At 56.4% G+C, this 22,298-nt stretch overlaps 1 protein-coding gene across 4 annotated transcripts; it reads left to right on the top strand.

Moving 5' to 3' along the window:
* The first annotated feature begins 9,662 nt into the window (after window positions 1–9,662).
* Window positions 9,663–21,615, top strand: Extl1 (exostosin like glycosyltransferase 1). 4 transcript variants are annotated; one of them, XM_046468900.1, is made up of 11 exons: window positions 9,666–11,296; window positions 14,888–14,978; window positions 15,242–15,349; window positions 16,177–16,296; window positions 16,711–16,843; window positions 17,023–17,129; window positions 17,845–17,934; window positions 18,566–18,652; window positions 19,053–19,213; window positions 20,078–20,246; window positions 20,420–21,615. In XM_046468900.1, exons 1-11 carry the CDS (start codon window positions 10,524–10,526, stop codon window positions 20,594–20,596), a joined length of 2,016 nt encoding a protein of 671 aa, XP_046324856.1. In that variant the 5' UTR covers window positions 9,666–10,523; the 3' UTR covers window positions 20,597–21,615. The 4 variants fall into 4 exon arrangements, 3 of the variants coding, with proteins under 3 accessions (XP_046324857.1, XP_058427027.1, XP_046324856.1); XR_009224341.1 differs by lacking the exons at window positions 19,053–19,213; window positions 20,420–21,615 and adding an exon at window positions 19,214–19,662 and having other exon boundaries at window positions 9,663–11,296; window positions 20,078–20,186; XM_046468901.1 differs by lacking the exon at window positions 15,242–15,349 and having other exon boundaries at window positions 9,665–11,296.
* Window positions 21,616–22,298: the final 683 nt, after the last annotated feature.

Raw genomic sequence — 22,298 nt, 5'->3', positions numbered from 1 at the left:
TGAAGCTTAAACTTCATTAGCTTTCTCATCACTGATGGTGAGAAAGGGCAAAATTATACTTTATTCTTTTAAAATTCTACCTTCAAACAAGTGTTCCCCAAACACCCATGTCCTAAGCTGAAGCCGCTCAGTGCTCTTACAAGTTCTTGCACTGCAGCCTAGAAGTTAGTGGGCAGTGCACCAGGATGCAGGAACTGACCTGAGTCACTCTGACTGGAGCGGTACCTACTATTTTCAGCACGGGGACCCAGCTAGAGTCCAGATGATCCTCTTGAACTTGTTATTAACAGAGTATGTGCTTAGTACAAGGTCAAGAACAGTAGCTATCTTTCTTTATTGTTTCTGCAATAATTCTTCCATTCAAAAAAGATTTATTGAGCACCTAGTATGCCCCAGGCACTGGGCCCAGGGCTGGGTGTAAAGCAATGGATAGGAGAGATGGACTCCCTGTCCTCATGCTGCTTTCATTCTAGTGAGAAAAGACAGATGAAATAAACAGCATCTAACCAAGACAGTTAGTTACATGCTGTCATGCATTCTCTGTAGAAAACAGGACGTCCTGGTGGAGAACAAAGGGAGCAAGCCGCTCTCCACAGGATGTCAGGGAGGGAGTTTCTGAGAAGTTGGTGGTTGAGCTGAGCCCAGCGTATCTACCACGTATTAATGATTCACCATGTGTCACACATCTCATTAGGTCCTTTCAAGTGTGTTTCCTCACTGAATCCTCCTGTGAAGTGTGTCTTCCCATTTTCAGATGAAAAAAAAATTCTTCCTGTGTTTTCAGATGAGAAGACAGATGCTCAAAGAGGTAACAGAAGGTGCTGTTGACAGCTGCCCCACCCTCGTTCCTCCTCTGTTCCCCTGTGGTTGCCTCTAGCGAGCTGAGCTGCCAACTCAAGATCCTGCTTCATTCAGCTCAGGCATCTGGGGACCAGGCAAAAGGGAGAGGTGTCCCGTACCCCAAGGGCCACCTTCAACCATCAAGCGAGTTGGTACCTGCCAATGTCTGGCTGGGCACAAATGCCGCAGTCTGGCTGGGCACACAATCACGAGCCACCACACAGCTTGTAGATTCAAACAGCAACTCTTTATTCCCGAACTCACACCAGCCGTCTACAATCACGTTCTGGGGACATCCACGTTCTCTGCCCAAATCCACGTTCTCTGCCCAAATTCACCTCCACTGGGCTTCTATCTCCAAAATATACTGTCTGAATCCCGTGAGAACTCAAGGGGAACTCAGGCAGCAGGATACGCCCTATTCCCAGCAGGAATAATCTTAAACCTTAAACCTGGAACCTAAACTGGGAACGCCCTAAACAAGATTATCTTAAAACCGGGAACACCCTAATCTGCCTTGGTCCTTGAGCAAGGTCACTTACATTCAATGTCACTGCAACATGTCAGCAACATGGGGTACGCTGGCAAGGAAATTGTCATACCTACTTGGCTAATGGCTCCCAGCAGGTACCCAGCCCATCCTCCCCCAGCTCAGATAGCGTGGTTCTGAGGTGGGGCTCACACCTCTCCCCGGGCTCCAGGCTGGGACTCAACCTGAAGGACAACTGCACACTGATGTGCCCCCTATTACTTTCTTAGCCTTCACTTCTGCTTCTTAAAATCACTTCCCAAATTTAGTCCCAGCACCCAAGTCTCAGGGCCTGCTTCAGCGGGAACTCCTTAAGACAGAGCTTAAGGGACTTGCCCAAGTGGCAGAACTGGAATTCGAGTCCAGGTCCATATGAATCACATGGCCCCAGCTGTGACTGCCAGGCCACATGTCAGCAGGACTGCAGGCGGAGCCCCCGCCCTTGAGCCTGGCTCAAGGCCTTTCCCATCCTCATCCCAGATGATCATTTTTTGGTCTCTTCCTTGTCTTGACCAGCATTCGTTCCAGGCACAGCAAACTGTTTGGGAACATAATATTCTCCAATTTTGCCCTGTCACCCATCCAAACCTTTGCAAGTGCTTTCTCTGCAGAAATATGTTGAAACTACGTGACCCACTCAATATCCACCTTCACCCCGTCCCCACCATCCTCCACGGTGGACACCAGTGTCCAGTGTTGGGAAGGAACATACTTGTGCCAAGTGCTTGGCACTCCTGACTTCATTCAATTGGCACAATAATTCTGAAAGGCTGGTAGCATCGTCCCCAGTTTACAGGCAGCAAACTGAGGTACACTGAAGCCAGGTAGCAAGGTCTTCTAATTAATGACTGGCAAAACCAGAATTAGATGATCCCGGCAGCTCCTGGAGGATGAGGCGGGATCACAGGTTCGAAGCCAGCCTCAGCAATTTAGTGAGGCCCTAAGCAACTTAGTGAGACCCTATCTCAAAATAAAAGCTGGGTACAGTGGCACACACCTGTAATCCCAGGGGCTCATGAAATTGAGGCAGGATGGGGCTGGGGATGTGGCTCAAGCAGTAGCGTGCTCTCCTGGCATGCGTGTGGCCCGGGTTCGATCCTCAGCACCACATACAAAAAACAAAGATGTTGTGTCCGCCGAAAACTAAAAAATAAATATTAAAAAAAAAATTCTCTCTCTCTCTCTCCCTCCCTCTCTCACTCCATCTTTAAAAAAAAAAGAAAGAAAGAAAAAAAGAAATTGAGGCAGGAGGATCACAGGTTCGAAGCCAGCCTCAGCAACTTAGTGAGGCTATAAGCAACCTAGTGAGACCCTAACTCAAAATAAAAAACATAAATAAAGCTGGGTATGGTGGCGCACACCTGTAATCCCAGGGGCTCATGAAGCTGAGGCAGGAGGATTGAGGTTCGAAGCCAGCCTCAGCAACTTAGGCTATAGGCAACTTAGTGAGACCCTGTATCAAAATAAAAAATAAAAAGGACTGGGGCTGGGGGCTGGGGTTGTGGCTCAGTGGTAGAACGCTTGCTTAGCACGTGTGAGGCACTGGGTTCGATCCTCAGCATCACATGAACAAACAAACAAATAAATAAAGGTATTGTGTCCAACTACAACTAAAAAAATACTTTAAAAAAGGGGGGGACTGGGGATGTGGCTCAATGGGTAAGTACCCTTGAGTTCAATCCCTGATACCAAAAATTAATTAACTAATTTAAAAATTAATTAATTAAAAATAAAAAGGGTTGGACTGGGGATGTGGCTCAGCAGTTAAGCACTCCTGGGCTCAATTCCTAGTTAAAAAAAAAATCAATAAACATAAAAACAAGTGGGTGTGCTGTTGCACCCCTGTACCCATCTATTTGGGAGGCTGAGGCCAGAGGATGATAAGTTCGAGACCAATCTGGGCAACTTAGCAAGACTGACTCCAAATAAAAAAATAAAAATGCTAAGGATATGGGGGGGTGGGTTATGGGTGGGTAGGATGTAGCTCATTAGTAGAGCATTGCTAATACTGCAACACAAAACAAACCCCGCGATCTACCTGTTCTGCCATCATACCTTGATGCTTAGCTGAAAGGGAAGGAAAAGGAACTGGGGTCTCATAGGTTGCTCTCAGAACATCCCCCAAGGTAGTTGTCAGATCCCTAGCTGGAAGGGGGAGGGACAATGGAATCTGCAAAGAAAGGGATTGGACAAGCTGGTGCCTGTAATTCCAGCTACTCCAGAGGCTGAGACAGGAGGACTGGAAGTTCAAGGCCAGCCTCAGCAATTTAGGGAGGCCCTGTTTCAAAATATGAAGGGCTGGAGATGTAGCTCAGAAGCAGGAGAAGCACGGTGAGCAGAGGGAAGCTGGTGAGGGCCTTACCCTTTTTGCTTTCTGGCTCCTTCTGGGCCTTAGGGAGTTTACTTGGCCTTGTCAACATCCTGCTTCCCAGAATCTCTCATCAAAAATGATTTGTGGAGGCTGGGCCAATTCTGAGGTGCCAGGGGCCAAGGCAGGCCTGAATTCCCGTCTCAGCCTTCTTTCTGGCTCTTGACCTTGTTATCATCAAGCCCATCAAAGGCCTGCAGAACAGGAGCCAGCCTGCAGGGTACCTACCTGGCAAAGGTAGGTACCTTTGGAGAAATGGGGCAGGAGCTGGAGTGGGGCGGGGGTGGGGGTGGAATCCTCTGCTTGTGTCAGTCTCTGCTTAAAATCCTCCTGGAAGCCAGGCGGGCGTGGTGGCCCATGCCTGTAATCCCAGCAGCTCAGGAGGCTGAGGCTGGAGGATGGCAAGTTCAAGGACAGACTCAGCAAAGTGAGGCGCTAAGCAACTCAGCGAGACCCTGTCTCTAAATAAAATACAAAATAGGGCTGGGGATGTGGCTCTATAGTCGAGTGCCCCCGAGTTCAATCCCGGTACCAAAAATAAATAAATAAATAAAAATCCCTCGGGAGCTGCTTGCAGTCCCCAAATCCAAACTCAGAGCCTTCCAATATCTAGATCCACTTCCTCCTGCCAACCAGATTCATGGCTCCTGCACGTCCAGTGTGACTGCTCACCCCCAGACAAGTGGGCAGCCAGCCATGCTCCGCATTTATTTGCACCTTCTCCTCTGCTTCCTGCCGGGGCTCTAGAATCCAGCGGAGATGTCACTTTCTCCAGCTGAACCCCCCCACTGCGTCCTCTTCTTGCTCCCCTAACACTCCCTGCGTCTCCAGGACAGCACACACCATCCAGCAAAGCCACCTGGTGCAGGACTGCCTCTCCGTGTGACCCCCTAGGACCAGGAGGCCTTCTCCCTCACCCCCGCAGGCTTGGCGCGGTGCCTGGCAGGGTGGGTGTTGGTTACGAGAGCGAGTGGACGAGGAAGAGTTTGGGTCATGAATGCCATTGGGGTCTCCATAAGTCAGGTAAATTGGTGTAAGATGAAAGGAAATGGGGACTGTGGCCAACAGGACAGTAAATGACTTGCTAAAGGAATTCAAATTCTATATTAAAGAAAATTGGGGGGTGAAATCTGATCTTTGCTAACAGTGCTAGCTCCTATTTATTGTGAACGTTCGCCATGCTGGGACATGGGGTGCTGGGTTTGAGTTCCCGCTCTCTTGCCCGTCAGCTGTGAGACTTTCGTCATGTTAGTTAACCTCTCTGAGCTTCAGTTTCCTCACTTACAAAGTGGAAATAGTAATCCTAGTACCTTAGAGGGTCGTTGTGACAATTCAGAGTGACTGGAGTGACTGCACGGAGGGTCCAGCACATGGAAAACCCCAGGAAGTGCTGTCTCTTCTGCTCCTCCATGATGACTGACAAACCTCCCAGAGACAGTGAAGTGCGATGAGCCCTGGGCTTCCATGAGGTTTTGCAGAAAATCCAACCACATGGTTAGTCCAGAGTTCAAGCCCAGAAGGGAAGGGAGCCTGTGTTCTAGAGTGAGCCTCTGGCTGCCGCAGGGAGAAGGAGAGAGACAAGAGGAAGGCAGAGACCAGAGGCCAATGCTGTGATCTAGGTGCCAAATAATGGCAGCTGTGTCTGTCGTGGGGGCGGGGGAGTGGGGTGAGGCTGGTCTCAGGGTTGGTTTGGAGGGGTGTTGACAGGACATGATGAACGCCCAGTGGGGATGCCATTGGGATCACAAGTGACAACTGGAGGCCACCCTGTTCTTTGCCTGGGATCTCCACCTCTGTCCACTCCCCGGCCTGGACAGCGCCACCTCACTCTTCTGATGTTGACGGCTTACTGGGGCTTCTAGAAAAGGATACCTCCAGGATTGGAGAGGGCGCCCAACACATTGCCGGCATGGAGCAGGGACTCCACAAATCAACTCTTTCTCTTCCATCAGGGGAAGCAGAAAGCCCAGCAGATCTGATGCCAGACAGGCCACGTTTGAGTCCGGGCTCTACCACCCACTAGCTGGGCGACCCTAGGGAAGAGACGTCACCTTTCTCTGTCTCCTTACCCTGATCTGGAAGCAGAGATAAGGGCGCCCAGCCTTTCCAGTGTCCTGAGAACTAAGTGAGGCGAAGTCTGCGAGGAGAGTGTCAGTCTAAGATCCTCTCGTCCTTCTCGAAGCCCACCTCTGGGCCTTCGCCCCCAGGCCTGATCTGGGCCCCAGCTCCCACCCCTCCACGCGCATCTCCTCAAGAGCCAACAGAGGGCTGTGTTCACTCTGCCAAGCAGCCTCCCAGGGGAGGGAGGAGGAGAAACAAATCCTTCTTCCACCGTGGACTGTTCATTACCTGGGCTCTGCAGCCTCCTTGCTGGGTAAACACCTTCAGCTCTGTTGGTTAACTCCTTGGTGACTAGGGCTGGCTGCCCCAGGAGGGTCCAGGAACTAACTGGAGGGAGGCTGCACATGGCTTCCTGAGCCTTCAGAGAGGGTCAAAGTCAGGTGAAGACTTCTGGAGGGAAAAACACAATGGCCACACGCAGTGGCCAGCAATTCAGGAGGCTGAGGCAGGAGGATGGTAAATTCGAGGCCAAACTTGAAATTGAGCAAGACCTCATCTCAGAATAAAAAAATAAATAAAAAGGGCTGGGTGGTAGTTCAGTGGGAAAGCACCCCTAAACTTTACCCCCAGTCTCAAAAAAAAAACACAAACAACAGGGCTGGGGATGTAGCTCACCCCTCTACTCCTTCCACTCTGGGCCAAGCCACTGTCTTGGCACAAGGGCCTCGCCCAGGAGGGCTCCCCGCTCCTGCCCTGCCCCTGCAGCTGATCTCTTCTCCTACGACCCCTCCAGGGTGCTGGAAAAGCAAGGTCAGGCGATGCCTTTGGCACACAGCCACTCTCCTGCCTCAGAACCCACTCCCCGGCTGACCCTCCCCCTAGAAATACCCTCCACTCCTCCCTCACCTCTTCAGCATTTTACCCCAAAGCCAGCTTCTCAGTGCGGTGGGCTCCCACCTTCCCCCCTCTCCTGGAGCCTCCACCAAACACTTGGTGCCTCAGGCAGGAAGCAACTCCGTACCCAGGCAGCCCACAGGCTCAGGGTGGAACAACCACCGGTGAAACCAACACTGCTGCGCTGAGGTCCAGAATCCCCTTCCAGAACACTTCCTTGTCCTCGAATCCACAAAAAGACCTGCTTCAGCCTGCCCTGCCTCCTCCAGGAAGGCTCCTAGGATTTTTCCCAGCTTCTCTGGCCGGGTCTCCTCCACCTGCTCACTGCTCTCTTCTCCTTCCTGCCTGGCCCCTTTCCCTTCTCCCAAGTGTGTTGGCTCCTGGCCCCCAGATAAGAGCCCAGCTACAGGAGGGTACCCTACAGATGCCCAGGAGCCCTTGACAGATCCCAGGATCTATTTTTTTTTTTTTAATATGGGATCAGCTCAGTTCTCTGTGCTAGGAGGCCCCACCTTCCTCTCCCCCATCCACGCCTGGCAAGCCTGTGAATCACAGCCCAGGCACGCTCGGGCCGGCCTGAGCACATCCCTGCGGGGGTGAAGGCAGGAGAGGGCTTGTGCATGCTCCAACATGGGCATGGGCATGAGCCAGATAGCGAGGCCAGGCTGGGGTGGGCAGCAGGAGCAGGATAGCGTCTCCTCCATGCCCCCAGCCAGTAGCCTTGGCCTCCTGGCCACTCTGCTTCTCTCCATCCATGTGCTTCTCACTTGTCCGCCAACCCTCCTCGGGCATGTGTCGTATTAGTGCTGGCAGCAGACCTGACCGCCAGTCGCAAAACTGAACTCTTGATCCTCTCCGAAACTGCCCCCCACTTCGTAATCTTCCCCGTCTCAGTGGGTGACAATCTCACTCTCAGATTTGGCTCAGGTCAAATCTCACCTGATCCTTCAGCCCGCCTGCCCTTTGCCCTGGACACAACGTTCCTGAATCCAGTGACCTCTCACCTCTACTCCTGCCACTCTGGGCCAAGCCACTGTCCTGGCACGAGGGTCTGGCCCAGGAGGGCCCCCCGCTCCTGCCCTGCCCCTGCAGCTGATCTCTTCTCCTAGGACCCCTCCAGGGTGCTGGAAAAGCAAGGTCAGGCGATGCCTTTGGCACACAGCCACTCTCCTGCCTCAGAACCCACACCCCGGCTGACCCTCCCTCTAGAAATACCCTCCACTCCTCCCTCACCTCTTCAGCATTTTACCCCAAAGCCAGCTTCTCTGTGCAGTGGGCTCCCACCCTCACCCCTAATCCTCCCCCTCTCCCAAGAGCTACCGCCAAACGGCCAGGAGACAGACCTCCTGTTCCTCTGTCCCGGCCTCCTTCCCCACCTTGGAAATGAAGCTCCTTGCGGGCAGGGTTTCCCCAGCTTGCTCACAGCCCCAGGACCTGCCTGGCCTGGCCACACCTCTACAGGGGCTCATGGAGTAGCATTTGAAGGAGTGACTTGATTGACAGACCAAGCATCAAAGCCTGTCCCTGCTCTAGGGCTGCCGGTTTCCTGCCCGTTCTTACAAAGCCACGGTGATTTTTCTAAAAAACACACGGCTGGGGCTGAGTCCGAACGCATTGGTAGAGCGGAGCATGCCCTGGGTTCCATCCCAGCACCACAAACCAACACAAAGCAAAATCCAAGATGCCATAGTGCTGTCCTGCGAGTCCCAGGGTAAGTCTGGTTTCCCAGAAGCCATTGCCAGCTGCCCTCTATGCCTGCCTGTCTCCTCTGCTCATTCTGATTGCTGGGTACTGCTCCCTCCTGGTCGGTGAGCTCAGGAGGGTGAGGGATGTCTGTCTTGGTAGGATGGTGTGATGCTTAAAATGGCCCTGGCTACGCCATGGGAATGTAGGCAAGTGATCTAAATTCTCCGGATCTTGGTTTCCTCATCTGTAAAATGGGGATGATACAGTATCCCCTTCGTAGGGTCAGGGGGAGGACTGAATGAGCGCCATGCGGGCGCCTCCTGTGTGCTTGGCGCACAGTCAGTGTTGCATCCCACAGCCTCACAGGGGACCCCACAGGGGACCCGCCCAGTTAAGACTCCCGCGCATTTGCTGGATGCACCAGTGCAGGAAGGAATGAGCTGGTAGAGGAATGAAGAGTGGCAGGAGACCCTAGCAGAGGCCCTAACCCAGCCCAGGAGGGTTGGGGCCGCTTCCTGCAGGAAGGGAGTCTTCCCCGGATTCCTGAAGCCTGCGGACGAGGCAGCCGGCAAGGTGGCCGGGCGGGAGAAACTGCCAGCCAGGCCTGTGTGAAGGCCTCTTTAAGCACGAGAGGACTTGGTGCCTACGGGACGGTCATTGGGTCATCCAAAACAGAGACTGACCCTCTGCTGGTGGCAAGAGGCCAGTTTCCTTCACTGGGCATTTTCGGGACAGGCCTGGGTGCTCCGTCTGTGCTGCACCCTCGGTTTACGATGGTGGCTCCTGGGTCAGATCAGCAGCCCTCTGAGGAGGGAAGGGGAGTCAAAGCCAGGCAAAGAGGCCACCCCGCGTCAGGGGACCTCTTGGAGTTAGGCCTGGATCTGAGCTGATCACCGTCCCCTGGGGGATGTTGTCTACCCGGGAGCAGAGCCCCACGCCTCTGGGCCTAGCAGGCCTCTCCACTCCAGGTCTGCCCTCTGAACCCTCCTTTGTCAGACAGGGGCTCCTGTGTCCCCCCCCCCACCGCCTCTGCAGTCAATCAGTGGATGACATCCCCCATTTCGACTCCCGTCCCAGAGCGCAGACCAAGGGACCAGGCAGGGGGTCCCTCGACGGGGCACAGGCTGGTGGGAAGGAAGCCAAGTTCAGGAAGAACTTCCCCGTGGACTAGAGCGGCGCCTGTCCAAACTGGGAACTGGTGGGAAGGGGTTAAGTTGGAGACCCCGCCTCCCAGCCGGGAGCCAATCAGGCCGGCAGGGGCGGAGCCGGGCCGCGCGAGGAAAGAGCTGTGGACCGGCCAGATGCTGCGAGGGAACGAGACGACGCTGGCAGGGCTTGGGGGACACGGGGCAGGGGCTCGGTGCCCCGGGCCTGGCTTCTGCCCTGTGACAGCTCTGAGCCTGAGGGTGCCGGGCAGCTGCGAGCTTGGGAAGGGGCTGCATTTCCTGGGCTGGGGGCGGCGGCAGGGTGGAAGAGGACCAGGACCCTGAGTCCCCCTGGACCCCCCCCCCCCCCGCCCCCGGCAGGGTCCCTGGCGGCACACAGGTCCTGCCTTCAGCTGACTCCGGTGGCCCAATGGGTGTAGCGTCTAATTTTAGTCCCGCCCAAGAGTGCCTGCCAGGGGCCACAGCGGGGGCCAGGGCTGCTCAGGAGCTGTCCAGGAGGGCTGGGTAGGGGACACCAGCCTGCTTCCTTCCAGCCCATATCCCTAGCCTGGCTGCCCCATGGAAGCCCCCAACAGCCCTCCGTGGCCTGGCAGATGGCCTTCCTCTTGGTCCAGGGCAAGGTCAGGGGTTGCAGCCGGGAGGGCAGAGGGCCACAGCCTTACTGTCTGGTCAAGGGTTGCATCATCCTGAGCCGTGCCGGGCGGCAGGGGCCCAGTGAGGAGGGCAAAGGCTGCCTTAGTGTCCCAAAGCCAAGGAAGCAGAGTCCCCCTGGGAGCAGGAGAGCAAGTCCAGAAAGCTGGTCCTCCTCACGTGTGGCTGGTGACTCTCCGCTGGACCTTAGGCAGGGAGCTGCCTCGGTGGGCCTCAGTCTTCCCGTCTGTACAGTAGGCGCGCAGGACTAGGAAGCTGACCTCAGGCCCGCTCTTCCTGTGTGACTGCAGAGCTGCCCACTTCCCCAGCCCCGGCCGTGGGCGGCCACATGCAGTCCCTGAAGAGAAAGTCTCTCTGGGTGGCACTGTCAGCCTCCTGGCTCCTTCTTGTCCTCCTGGGGGTCTTCCCCCTTCTCCGCCTGGCAGTGCCGCCCAGGCCTCAGCCAGGGGCCTCCCCAGGCTGGCCCCGCTGGCTGGATGCAGAACTTCTGCAGAGCTTCTCCCAGCCTGAGGAGCCTACAGAAGATGCCCCTGCGTGTCCTCGATCCCCCCACGGTGGCCGCTGTACCTGGGGAACCTGCTTTGACACCTCGAGGTGCAGAGATGGCCTCAAGGTGTTCGTGTACCCAGCAGCTGGACCGACCTCCGAGATGCATCACCGGGTCACGGCCTCCCTGGAAGGCTCGCGCTACGGCACCTCCAGCCCCGCCGAGGCCTGCCTCCTCCTCTTCCTCAGCTGGGACACCCCAACTGGAGGCTGCAGCCCGGAGCCTCCACACTGGAACTCAGGCAGCAACCACCTGGTCCTCAGCCTCCACTCAGCCCCTTGCCCCTGGGCCTCTCAGCTGGGACGGGCGATGGTGGCTGAGGCCAGCCCCAAGGTGGACACCTTCCGTCCCGGCTTTGATGTGGCCCTCCCGCTTCTCCCCGAAGCTCACCCGCTGCGAGGCGGGGCTCCTGGCCAGCTGTGGCAGCACAGCCCCCAGCCCGGGCTAGCCCTGCTGGCCGTGGCAGAGAAGATGGGCAGGTGGCGCCCGGCAGACGTCCACTCCCCTCCTGTTGGCTGGGACGGGCACTGTGAGCAGGACTCTGGAGCTGAGCCGTAAGTGAACCTTCCTTTGCGGGGGATGGATGGGAGGGGGACAGTGAGAGGAGTGAGCCCAGGCCAGAGTTTAGGGCAGGAGTGAGATGGAGGACCCAGAGTCATGGCAAACTTAGGTGTCAGCTGAAGCAGGAGGAGATCAGGTTAGACAGCAGGGAGCACTTTCATCGAGATGGAGATTTGTCTCAAGGGGTGTCAAAGGCAGATTTTGTAGTTCTCCCTTGGGAATCTTCAAAACAAAACATGACTCACGCTTGTTTATTCCCTCTCATTAATCCAATTCCTCCTACCCTAACATTTTATGTAACTACACACTTGCAAGATGCTTACTCTGTGCTAAGCTCTCTTATATAAATGATTATGCATAATAAAATAATACTAATTGCTATCACTTAAGTGAGGCTTAAGAGAGGCTAAGTAACTTATCTGAGGCCACCCAGCCAGAATGAGAACTGCTAGTATTTTAATCCAAAATTGCCTGTTTCCAAAGCCTTCCGTATGAGATTTCTGAGTTGGGTTGTTATTGTTTCATTATTTGTGGTGGTGCTGGGAACCACAGGCCTCAGGCATGCAAAGTACACACTACCACTGAGCTATCCCCCCAACCTCCAGAATTCTGAGTTTTGACCTTGTCAAATGCTCCAGAAGGTGGAGAGATTAGTAGTTGTTCAGAGCTAGAAGCTGCTCCTGTGGCTAATCTTGGGTTTAACGTCTCAAGGAAACAGCCTTTGGTTGTTTCCAAAGCAAATATGTGTGTCTTGAGTTAGATCTAAAGAAGGACTTCCTGCCAGTGAGAATGCCTGAATATAGATAAGGGCATGGGTGGCCTATGGCACATGGCTTATGCAGAAATTTCCCTTCACTGGGCTTGCTGGGGTGACACACCCCAGGTGATAAAGGAGTTAACCCCTAAGCTTCTGAACCCCCACATCTCCAGGAGGCCAGTGGTCTCCAGAGGCTGTCTGGGCAGCCAAAACATGGAAGCCTTATGAGGTTGTCCAGGCCCATGTGTCAGAGGGCTCCCTCCCCATCCCCTGGGGCGGACCTGAGTTGGAAACTGTCACTCTGGTGTCCCTCCTGGGCTCCTCCTGGGCTCCCTTTCTGTTCTTGCTGGAACAACATGGCTATTCCAAGCTCTGCTTCCCTCCCAGGCATTCCTCACGTGGCCAACCTCCAATCTGGCCACTTGGGGTTCCTGGGGCTTCTCCCAGCCACAGGGCTCCCCTGGGAATGAAATCCCTCCTCCTCCTAAGGCACTTGGGGGCCTCGGGGCGCCAGGCAGCCAGGGGTTAAAAGGGAATGGCCCTGTCATTCCCACGGCCCTCCAGCGGGACCTGTCCCTAGCATCTTAGCAGCAACCTGAAGAGGAGCAGGGGACCCCCGAGGCCCCTCAAGCTCAGCACTCGGCCCAGGCAGAGGCTCACTTTTGGTGACAAGTCACCACGCCACCCCTGGCTTTTCTGATTTTGCGAGCAGGTGGGTGCGGGCTAAGTGTCCCTAACGAGTCTAAAATGGACCAGACCCCGTCCCCGTCTGGCTTTCCAGGCCTTGGGGGCCACCCTCTGCTGGTTTGCATCTCTATTAAGTCTACTTCCCAGGGTTGAGCGTGGCAGTGTCACCGTCCTTGACCTCTGCCCACCTGCAGGCGTCAGGACCCCCTCTCTGGGGTATCTTGAGCCTCATTTTCTCAGAAGTGCCCGGCAGATGCCTGGGCCAGACAGACGTCCAGGGACAGAGGAAGAGAGGGAGGCCGATGGCCCCGGGGCCAGCCCGAGAAAGTGGCCTGAATAAACAAGCACTAGACAGAGAAAGAGGCGATTCAAGTCCCCGCCACGGTCCCACATTCCCTCAGCTGGCAGGAGGGCGCAGGGCCAGGCACGGAGCCAGGCGCAACTGTGGCTACTTGTCCCAGGCGCCCCTGGAGGGAGGCCTCGCCATCCCCATCTAGGGCGCAGGACACGGGGGCTCAGAGAGTGGTGTGAGGTGGCCACGCGAGGGCCTTAGGTGACAAGGGGGCCTGTTCACCGAGCCCTCGCATCTCGAATCAGGCTCTTGGAAACCCTGGAGTTCAAACAACTAACCCTTGTCCTCTGGGCTCCAAAGCCCGTGTTTTTCCACCCTGGTTGAATAGGCTCCTGCTGCTTTGGAAGAAGGTCCACCCATTTAAATTGTTATTTATTTCTATGAATAGGTGCTTCATTCACAGGGTACAAAATTCCAAAGGCATAAAAGGGTGTACAGTAAAAAGTCTCCTCTCCCTCCCACCCTGTCTCCTAACCACCAGGTTTCCTTTCTGGAGCCAAGTACCAGTTTCTCCTGTGTCCCCCGAGAAGCTCTGGGCACGCACACATGTATAGAGCCCCACCCCCATCTTTTTTTTTTTTTTTTTCTGTAGCAGAGATTAAACTCTGGGTCACTTTACCACTGAGCTGCATCCCCACACCCTCAGTCCTTTTTATCTTTTATTTTGAGACAAGGCCTCACTAAGTTGCTGAGCCCAGCCTTGAACTTGTGATCCTCCTGCCCTGCCGAGCCTCCCAGCCGCTGGGATTACAGGCGTGCATCCTCACACCCAGCTGCCACCCCATACTGACCTTCACTGAGCTCCGGCACAGTTCTCCGTGCTTCACATGCACTGATTCGCATCATTCTCACAGCAACTCCCAGAGGTGGGAAGCGTGCACTGTTAGTGCCCCACTTAACAGATGAGGAAACTGAGGCCCCAAGGTCTGCTGGGGGACCCAGGAGGGCTTCCCAGGAGGTGGTGCTTGCGCTCACATGTTAACATGGAGCAGGAGGATTCCTCAGGTTTCGAGTCCCAGCCGGGCCCCAGGCTTCTCTGCAACGCAGTCCCCCATCCCTTCAATGGGGACTGGTGCTGAGGCTGCCTAATATGTTGAGGTTTCTTGAAGATCAGGTTCAGCACCAGACAGGCCCCCTATTCGTCAGTCTCACTCTGAGGCCCTGTCAACCCAGGGGTCCTGATCCCCCTTCTTTCCCCAAGTTGGGTCTTGGGCAATCCCAGGGAGGTGGCTCTGACTTCTACCCCTCCCCCAGGGCAGGCACAGCCTGAGTGTGGCCCTGGGGCTGGCGGGGAAGAGGTGGGAGGAACAGAGGAGGCCTGTCCGCCTGGCGAGGGGGCCTCTGGGCAAGAGCTTCCTGTGGTTCCAGGCTGGGGGCCCAGCCCACCTCCTGACAGAGAGGCCTTTTATGGGCCTGGGCTGGGGGTGGGGAAGGGCTGGGCATGGAGGCCACTCAGGTGAGGGATGTGGAAGAGTCTCCGTGTGGCAGAGTGGAAGTGGAAGGGGCCTGGGAAACTTCAGGTCCCACTGCCTCCCATTTTGCAGGTGAGGAAACTGAGGCCCAGGGAAGCGAAGGGAGGAGCCTCAGGCTGAGCTAGAACCCGGGGCTCCTGTCTCCTGGTCCAAGAGCAGAGGGGGACGTGTGTAGCGGGTGTGTCAGTGTGTGCCACAAGGGTTGGTCAGCACGAGGACGTGGTGGCAGGGCTGTGTTTGGGAGCCATGGTGTGGGTGCTAGGGCTGTGGAGGGACCAGGTAGGGTGAGGTATCTCAGGCTGCTGTGCCTCCTTAGGACACTCCCAGGGGAAAGGCCACCCAACGCCACGTTCTGCCTCATCCCTGGCCACCGTACCGAAGCCTGGCGCTTTCTCCAAGCCCTGCAGGTACAGTCCTTGGACATCCCCATCCTCTGTCCCCTCGAGCTGGCAGGTATGCTGGGCTTCTGGGGAAGGGCAGCAAGCTGTCCACTTCTCTGCTCTGGGGCTCAGGGGTGCAAAACAATGCTTCATCTTCAAATCAAAAACCATTTCCTTTTCCTCCTCCCCTCGGCTCCGACAGCAGCAGTGGCTGTCTTGGAACTGGGGTAGGGGAGGAATGAGGGTGTGGGGGTGGGACTGGCTTCCCCAGTGACCACCCTGCCCCCTAGGCTGGCTGCATTCCTGTGCTTCTCAGTCCCTGCTGGGAGCTGCCCTTTTCTGAAGTCATTGACTGGACCAAGGCCGCCATTATAGTCGATGACAGGCTCCCGCTTCAGGTAGCTCAGATCCCTGGGCACCGGGTGGGGACCAGACATGGGAGGGACTTCAGAATCCTGGCCGCAGGCTGACCTCAGTCCTCCTTCCTGTCCCCCATCTATGTAAATTGACTAATCTTCCCAGCCCCAAGCCTTCCTCTGGGGCTCCCTTGGAGTCAGCAGGAGGGGGAGACCCTGGGGGCTCTGAGAGCAAGCCCTGACCTCTCCCAGCCTGTTTCTCCATCTCTAGGAGGATGATCCTCATGGCCCAGGTCTAATGGTTCCTGTCCAGTTAAACACCCAATTTAAGGAAAAGCTTCAAAACAATCCAAAATCAGAAGGCTTCCCGGGGCTTGGTGGGGAGAGGTTTGCATAGTGACGGTGACTGTGCCATCTGATGTTACTAATTTTGCCCAGCTCAGAAAAACATGTGAGCCTGCCTGAGTCCCCTGAGGAGTGAGCACAGTGCAGGGAATTCACAGGAGCCACCGTGCATTCACTGAGCTGCTACAATGGGCTAAGCACTTAGTAGGTGTCATCTGATTTAACCAATATGATCATCCTAGGACAGAGGTGCTATTGTCCCCATCTTACACATCAGGAAACTGAGACTCAGGTTAAGCAGCTTGACCGAATTTGCATGGTTACAAAGCATCCTTTAAACCCAGTTGTGTGTCACCCCTGAAGTTGATGGCCATGTTACCTGGGACTTGTCCAAGTGTGGCTGCTGTTAGCTCTGGGGACAGGGCCTCTGGTTTCCAGATCTCCAGCACAGGCTCCTCTTTCCCAGGGTCAGTCAGAGCCTGGCCAGGTCCCAGGCCTGCTCCTCTTCTCCCTCTGTGCCCCAGGTCCTGGCTGCCCTCCAGGAGATGTCCCCTGCACGGGTCCTCGCCCTGCGTCAGCAGACCCAGTTTCTGTGGGATGCCTACTTTTCCTCGGTGGAGAAGGTCATCTGGACCACTCTGGAGGTGAGGAGCTCCCTGGTCAGGGGCCTGACCCTGGACTCCTGTTCATCCGGCCCGCGCCATGGTGGGATGAACCCGAGACTTAGCTGTGACACCTGGGACCTGTTTCTCTCCAATCTTGACCTCACTCTCCCTTTCCGCAGAGGGTCAGCTGGTGGCAGCAGCTGCCTGGGTGCTGGTTTGGGAAAAGTCTCAGGACCTTTCAGGATTCTGAGAATGTCATGACCTTGGTTGGTGATGCCTGGCTTCTCAACCTCTCTGCTCCCAGGGGCCTGGTGACCTGGCTGCTGCCCTCCACAGAGACTGAAGCGGGGTGGCGTGGGGCTGCAACAGACCCTGACTTTCCCAGACCCACAGGGCCTGCATGGGGTCCCAGGAGTCACTCCCTGCTCCCTCTGCACCCCCCTCACTTCACAGATTATTCAGGACCGGTTCTTTGGAGCACCCACTCACCCCTCTCTCCTGTGGAACAGCCCCCCAGGAGCACTCCTGGCCCGACCTACCTTTTCCCTGAGCCCCCAGGAGTTTCCCTTCTACCATCTGCAACTAGGTATGTGTGGGTGGGACAACTTGTCCCCTCAACTCTAAGTCTGTCCCCACCTCATCCATGAAACCCCTCCAAGACCCCCCCAACCCCCAGTGTCTCCTGGCTCTGGGGTCCCCCACTCAGGTCTCTCTGCACAGGGTTCCATCTCCTCCCACCCTAACAGCCTTTGTGTCCTTCTCCAGGCTCTCGCCCTGAGGGCAGATTCAGCACCCTGATCTGGGTGGGCCCCCCTGGCCAGGCCCCCCTGAAGCTCATCCAGGCTGTGGCAGGCTCCCAGCACTGCGCCCAGGTCCGGCCCCTTCACCAGCTGGAGGCCTGGTACCCAGGGGGGACCCCTGAAGACTCCTAGACCCCAAGGATGAACACGCATTGGGGGCGGGAGCGGGGAACAGGGAGGATTTCCAAGGGTTCTTCTTGCCTTCTTCTTTAAGTTCCAAGTTTCTTCCCTTCCCCCAACTTCAGGGGACTCCATAAAGGCCCTGAGAGGCTGGAGAGCGGGGGAAGTCGCCCATTCTTCCATTCACACCCCTCCATCCATTCAGTCCTTCGCTCTGCAGTCATTTTCTGGGCCAGGCCCTGGTAGAGCTGAGGCTGCAAAGAGAAAGCAGGAGAGGGCTCTGCCCCAGGATTCGGATTCAGTGGGCATTTCCTCCTGCCAAGGGAGGAAGCAGCTCAGCCAGGGCGCAGAAGGAACAGCTCCACCAATGGGACACTGGGGCTGGGCGGGGCTGGCATGACAAATTTGCTGGAAGAAGAGCAAACCTTGAGGCAGGAGACAGAGCCCAGGCTAGGGGCTACCAAACTGCACAGGAATTCCTGCCTTCCAGAAACCCAGAGTCAAGGACAGGGAACCCAGGAGAAGACGGGGATCCCACTGAACCATCCCTTCTCTCCCCCACACACAACAGCTCTCCCACGTTCCTTCCGCCTTGACAAAGATTGCTCCTGGGACCTCTTTCTGCCCCAGACCCCAGACTTCAGGAGCAATCCCCCTTTCCTCCTAGATCCTGGTTCTCTGGAGTAGTGACAGGCCAGTTCCATCCAGGTGGCCTGAGACAGCTGTGCCCTTGACTGTCATTGAGGGGCGCAGAAAGGTGAGGGGTGGGATTGTGCTGGGAACTGGGGAGGGCGCCCGTGTCTGTTTTACTTGGGCCCAGGCTAGAGTCAGACTTCTACACAAGCCTGCAGAAATCGGGCCACAGGTTCCAGTTTCAGATCTAACAGAAATGGTTCTCTTCCCTCCCTGGCCCTTGTGAATCGTGCTTCCAGAGCATGAGGGAAGGCAGAGGAGTGCGTGAGTGTCTCAGATGAGGGATGGGGAAAAACCTAGGACCTTAGGGAAATATGGACACAGGGCAGCAAATTGGAGCCGGTGGCCTCTGAGAAGCAGGATGAGTGTAACTGCCCACTGGCCAGGGGTCCCTGGGCAAGTCCCTTCAACTCTGGATCTGTTTCTTTCAAATGAAGGAAGTTTGACATCTTCCCCCAGGGTGGATGTGAGTGTCTAATATGACGGTAGAGGAAACCTGAGATGTCAAACCTGAAGGGCCCCTGGGGACCAACGGCTCCACTTCACCAAAGGGAAAACTGAAATCGAGGGTGGACGAGTCCCAGAGGCCTGTGCGTCTCCGTCCCTTCCTTCCACACCGTGTGGAAGCTCTCCGACTTATTGGGTCGGGCGGTTCTCGTGGCTGAGTTGCTTGCCCCCCCTACCCCTCGCTGCAGGTCAGTGACCGCTTCTTCCCGTACAGCGCCATCAGCACGGACGCCATCCTCAGCCTCGATGCCCACACCAATCTTTCCACAAGTGAGGTGAGGCCCAGGCTCAAGGATTCCTGGGGACAGAGACTCAGGGCGCTGACAGCCCCTAAGACTCCCAGGGGTGGGACGACCAGGGGTCCTAAGGGGCAGACTTTTATTCTGGAAACCAATGGAACAAGCCAGCAACCTCTTCTTTAAAAATCCAACAGAAGCTTCTGCAGACTCTTCAAAACATTGCCTTTGTGGCTCCCTTATGAGAAAGTTCCCCTAGGAATTCCCTGGAAATGTTAATGCTATACTTCTTGTCAACTTGAAGTAATGGCTCCCATCCCCTCTCCCCAGAGCCCTGTCCCAGCCCCTCAGCCAGACCGGCCTTGCCTCTATAGGATGTGAGGATGTCCCAAGTTGGTCAGGAAGTCCTTCCTCAGAGCTCACTTAAATCCCTCTCCAGGTGGACTTTGCCTTTTCGGTGTGGCAGAGCTTCCCAGAGCGGATGGTGGGTTTTCTGACGTGCAGCCACTTCTGGGACAAGGCCAGGGGTGGCTGGGGCTACACTGCTGAGATGGCCAACGAGTTCTCCATGGTTCTCAGCACAGCTGCCTTCTACCACAGGTACAGATACAGGCCCTGGCACAGGGATCAGAGGACCAGAGACCCCTCACTGAACCAGCAGTAGGGTGGCCTAGAGCTCAAGGCCCAGATCTGCCAGTTATGAGACCCTGGACAAGTCTCCCTGCTTCTCTTGAGTCTCAGTTTCCTCATCTGTAACGTGAGAGTTTACATGTCACAGAGGTGGTATGACCATCCCATCCCTGGACACAGATCTCAACAATATCTAATGTTAAGTAGAACCATCCCAGGATTTCAGGAATCTGCCTGATGTGCCAGTCTTGGGGCAGGATCTAGATTCTGGAGGGCCCCTTAAACACATTTAAACCAAATCTGAGTAACGTGGAACCTTCTGCAGATTTATCCTGGAGCTCTGCCGGGAATTCTCAGTAGAGTGAAGAGGAAGCCTGTGTCTGCAGGGTGGACCCAGCTTGTCCTGTTGGGGGGCCAAGGTGTGGTGGGAAGCAAGTGACACTCAGCGCAGCATCAGCGTGGTTAATCCTTCCTGAAGCTGGTCTTTGGGTGCCATGCTTGATGGTTTGGGAACCAGCTGATCCATCCCCTCCCCAAATCTGGCTCTGCCTTATCTCAGACCTCAAGCCCAGGCTGTGGGCACCAAGCTGAGGGAGAGGACAGGCTCACACTATTGCAGGCAGACTCACCACGGGCAGCGCACATTGAGAGGGGCTCATACCAGGAGTGGGCGCTCTCTGAGGCAGCCAGAGCCGGGATCAGGGCTTTGGAAAGAGGTTTGGGGATTGGGGACAAAGGAGAGGGGAGGTCAGAAGGGAGGAGAATGAGGCCTGGGGGAGGGGATGAACTTGGCTGCAGTCTCTCCTTGTCCATCCTCCCTCCCTCCCTCCCTAGGTATTACCACACCCTCTTCACCCACTCCCTGCCCAAGGCTCTGAGGACCATGGCAGATGAGGCACCCACCTGTGTAGACGTCCTAATGAACTTCCTAGTAGCAGCAGTCACCAAGCTGCCCCCTATCAAGGTGCCCTATGGCAAGCAGCCTCTGGGAGCTGTTGCACTGGTGAGGAGCTCGGGTGGACGGGTGGACAGGTGGACACTGGGAGGGCACGGGCTGGGGGAGGTGGAGTGGGAGTCCCTCTCATGTCCTAATCCAAATCCTTCTTGCTGCGGGCAGCGGGGGGCGGGGTTGAAAGGGCAGAGAAGCCATCGGTGCATTTCTCGCCCACCTCTTAGGCTCCTGGTGGTCCCGGGCCAGAGCCCCAGCCCTCCGCCCCGGACTGCATCAACCAGATGGCGGCAGAGTTCGGCCACATGCCCCTGGTATCTTCTCGCGTCCGTCTGGACCCGGTGCTGTTCAAGGACCCGGTGTCTGTGCAGCGAAAGAAGTACCGCAGTCTGGAGAAACCCTAGGAGAGACCTCGGTGGCCGCAGCGGCACCTGCCTGCGGGACGTCGGAGATCCAATCAAAACAGCCAGTCGGCCAAACGTCAGATCTGGGTCCGCCAATCACGGCCAGGGAGTCCCGAGGGGCGGGGCCTCCCCTCACTCGGGCGGGGCTGAGAATGCGCCCCACTAGGCGGCTGCACCTGTGCCTTGGGTAGGCTGGTTCCCGTGGCTGAAGGCCTGTCTTGGCCTCTCCGCTGGGCTGATTTCTACCTGTCTTTCACATCCTTGCCCTTCACGTCGGATGGGGTCGCTCTGCTGCTTAGAGCTCGCGCAGTCCCGGCAGTGTTCAGGCTGACTGGCTGGCTGTGTGTCCACCGTTGGGTCCTAGGACCCGCCTGGGAGCCCCGGAGGGTGGGTCGTGTCCTCTTCTCTCCGGCCTGGCAGGTGCGTCGCAAATATTTGACGACTAGATAGATAGAAGGGACATTGACTCTATGCTGGCGTGGCGGAGTGTGGTCTGGGTGTACCGAGACACAGCTATCCGCAGACGCCTAAGTTGTCAGGCTCAATCTTCGCGCCCCAGAGAAGCAAAGAGGTGCCCGAGAAGCCAGGAGTACGGATGGAAATGCAGGCTGTTTGTCCCAACTTTGCCAAAGATCCTTGGCTCTGGCTCAGCCGGGTGCCTTGCATTACCGTCCTGGGCCACTAGAGGTCAGCGCCGCCCCGCACTCCCTACTGCGGAGGGCCCCGAGTTTTACACGCACACCTGGTGAGATGGTGGACAAGGGGCGTGGAGGGTCAATGGTGTGTGCAGCCCGGAGACTCCAAACCGGGAAGGAATCTGAAATAGCATTACCCCATTGGTCTGCACACTTGGAGATCATTAAGACGGGCCATCTCCAGGTGGGCTGGACGGGAGGAGGGATGCCCCAGGTCCCTGTGGGTGAGGGTGTAAAGGGGGAGGGGACGCTGGTTCTCCCGGGTTCATCCACCTGGAATTGGAATTATCACTTCCGAAATAAATTGCCTGCCCTTGCCCCTCACGCTCAGGCTATAAATACCCTTACAGCTGCTGTGGGGCGGCAGGGAAGCTCAGGACTCCCCCACCCCCCCAGCATGGCGACTCCAGAGGGAGGGGTCAGGCCAGGCCCAGGGTGTCTGGTGTTTTCCTGCTTTGAAGCTTTGGAAACTCCCGTGACTAGGTTGCTGGTCAGAACACGCCGTCCCCTAGGCCTCTCCAAAGCCTCCCACCCCCATCCTTCAGCTCGACCTCTGGATGACGTAGGTGCTCCCTGGGGCCAGTCACAGCTGGGCCTGCAGAGTGGGCTGTCCCTTGGGAGACTGTCAGCTGCTTAGGGTGGAAAAGGTCTGGAAACTAAGCGGGGGTTGGGGAGGCTGGCCCAGGGTCAAGAACAGTTGAGGGTGGGTGAGGAAGCACACAGCTGTGACCCAGGCAAGCTTCCAGGAATGGGGAAGGCTCCCAGCAGGGGCCCAGCCAGGGGAAAGGCACCTTTCCAGTCTTGGCTTCTGTACCCAGGACGCTGAACTGCCTTGGCATGGCTGTGCCTGTGGGGAGGGCACTGCTGGCTTCAGGGGCTCATACTGTACCAGCATGCAACTCAGGGCATGTCCCCATCCCCTGCATAGGGGTGGTCTAGGGAAGGGAGGCAGAAATCCTAGACCTGCCTCATACTGGCTGTGTGACTTCAAGCAAGTGACTCAGTCT

The sequence above is a fragment of the Marmota monax genome, unplaced genomic scaffold, assembly GCF_021218885.2.
Source record: "Marmota monax isolate L192 unplaced genomic scaffold, Marmota_monax_Labrador192_F-V1.1 WCK01_AAM20220418_F8-fsc00008, whole genome shotgun sequence".
Classification (NCBI taxonomy): domain Eukaryota; kingdom Metazoa; phylum Chordata; class Mammalia; order Rodentia; family Sciuridae; genus Marmota; species Marmota monax.
Note: the sequence above shows the minus strand (reverse complement) of the source record. Positions and strands in the feature narration are given on the sequence as shown.

What these genes read in the sequence shown, in the direction of transcription:
- Extl1 (XM_046468900.1), top strand. Translation starts at nt 10,524, where the DNA reads ATGCAGTCCCTGAAGAGAAAGTCTCTCTGGGTGGCACTGTCAGCCTCC. An exon ending in CAGGACTCTGGAGCTGAGCC is followed by an intron (nt 11,297 to 14,887) that starts GTAAGTGAACCT and finishes GTGCCTCCTTAG; the next exon opens with GACACTCCCAGGGGAAAGGC. An exon ending in TCATCTGGACCACTCTGGAG is followed by an intron (nt 16,297 to 16,710) that starts GTGAGGAGCTCC and finishes CTCACTTCACAG; the next exon opens with ATTATTCAGGACCGGTTCTT.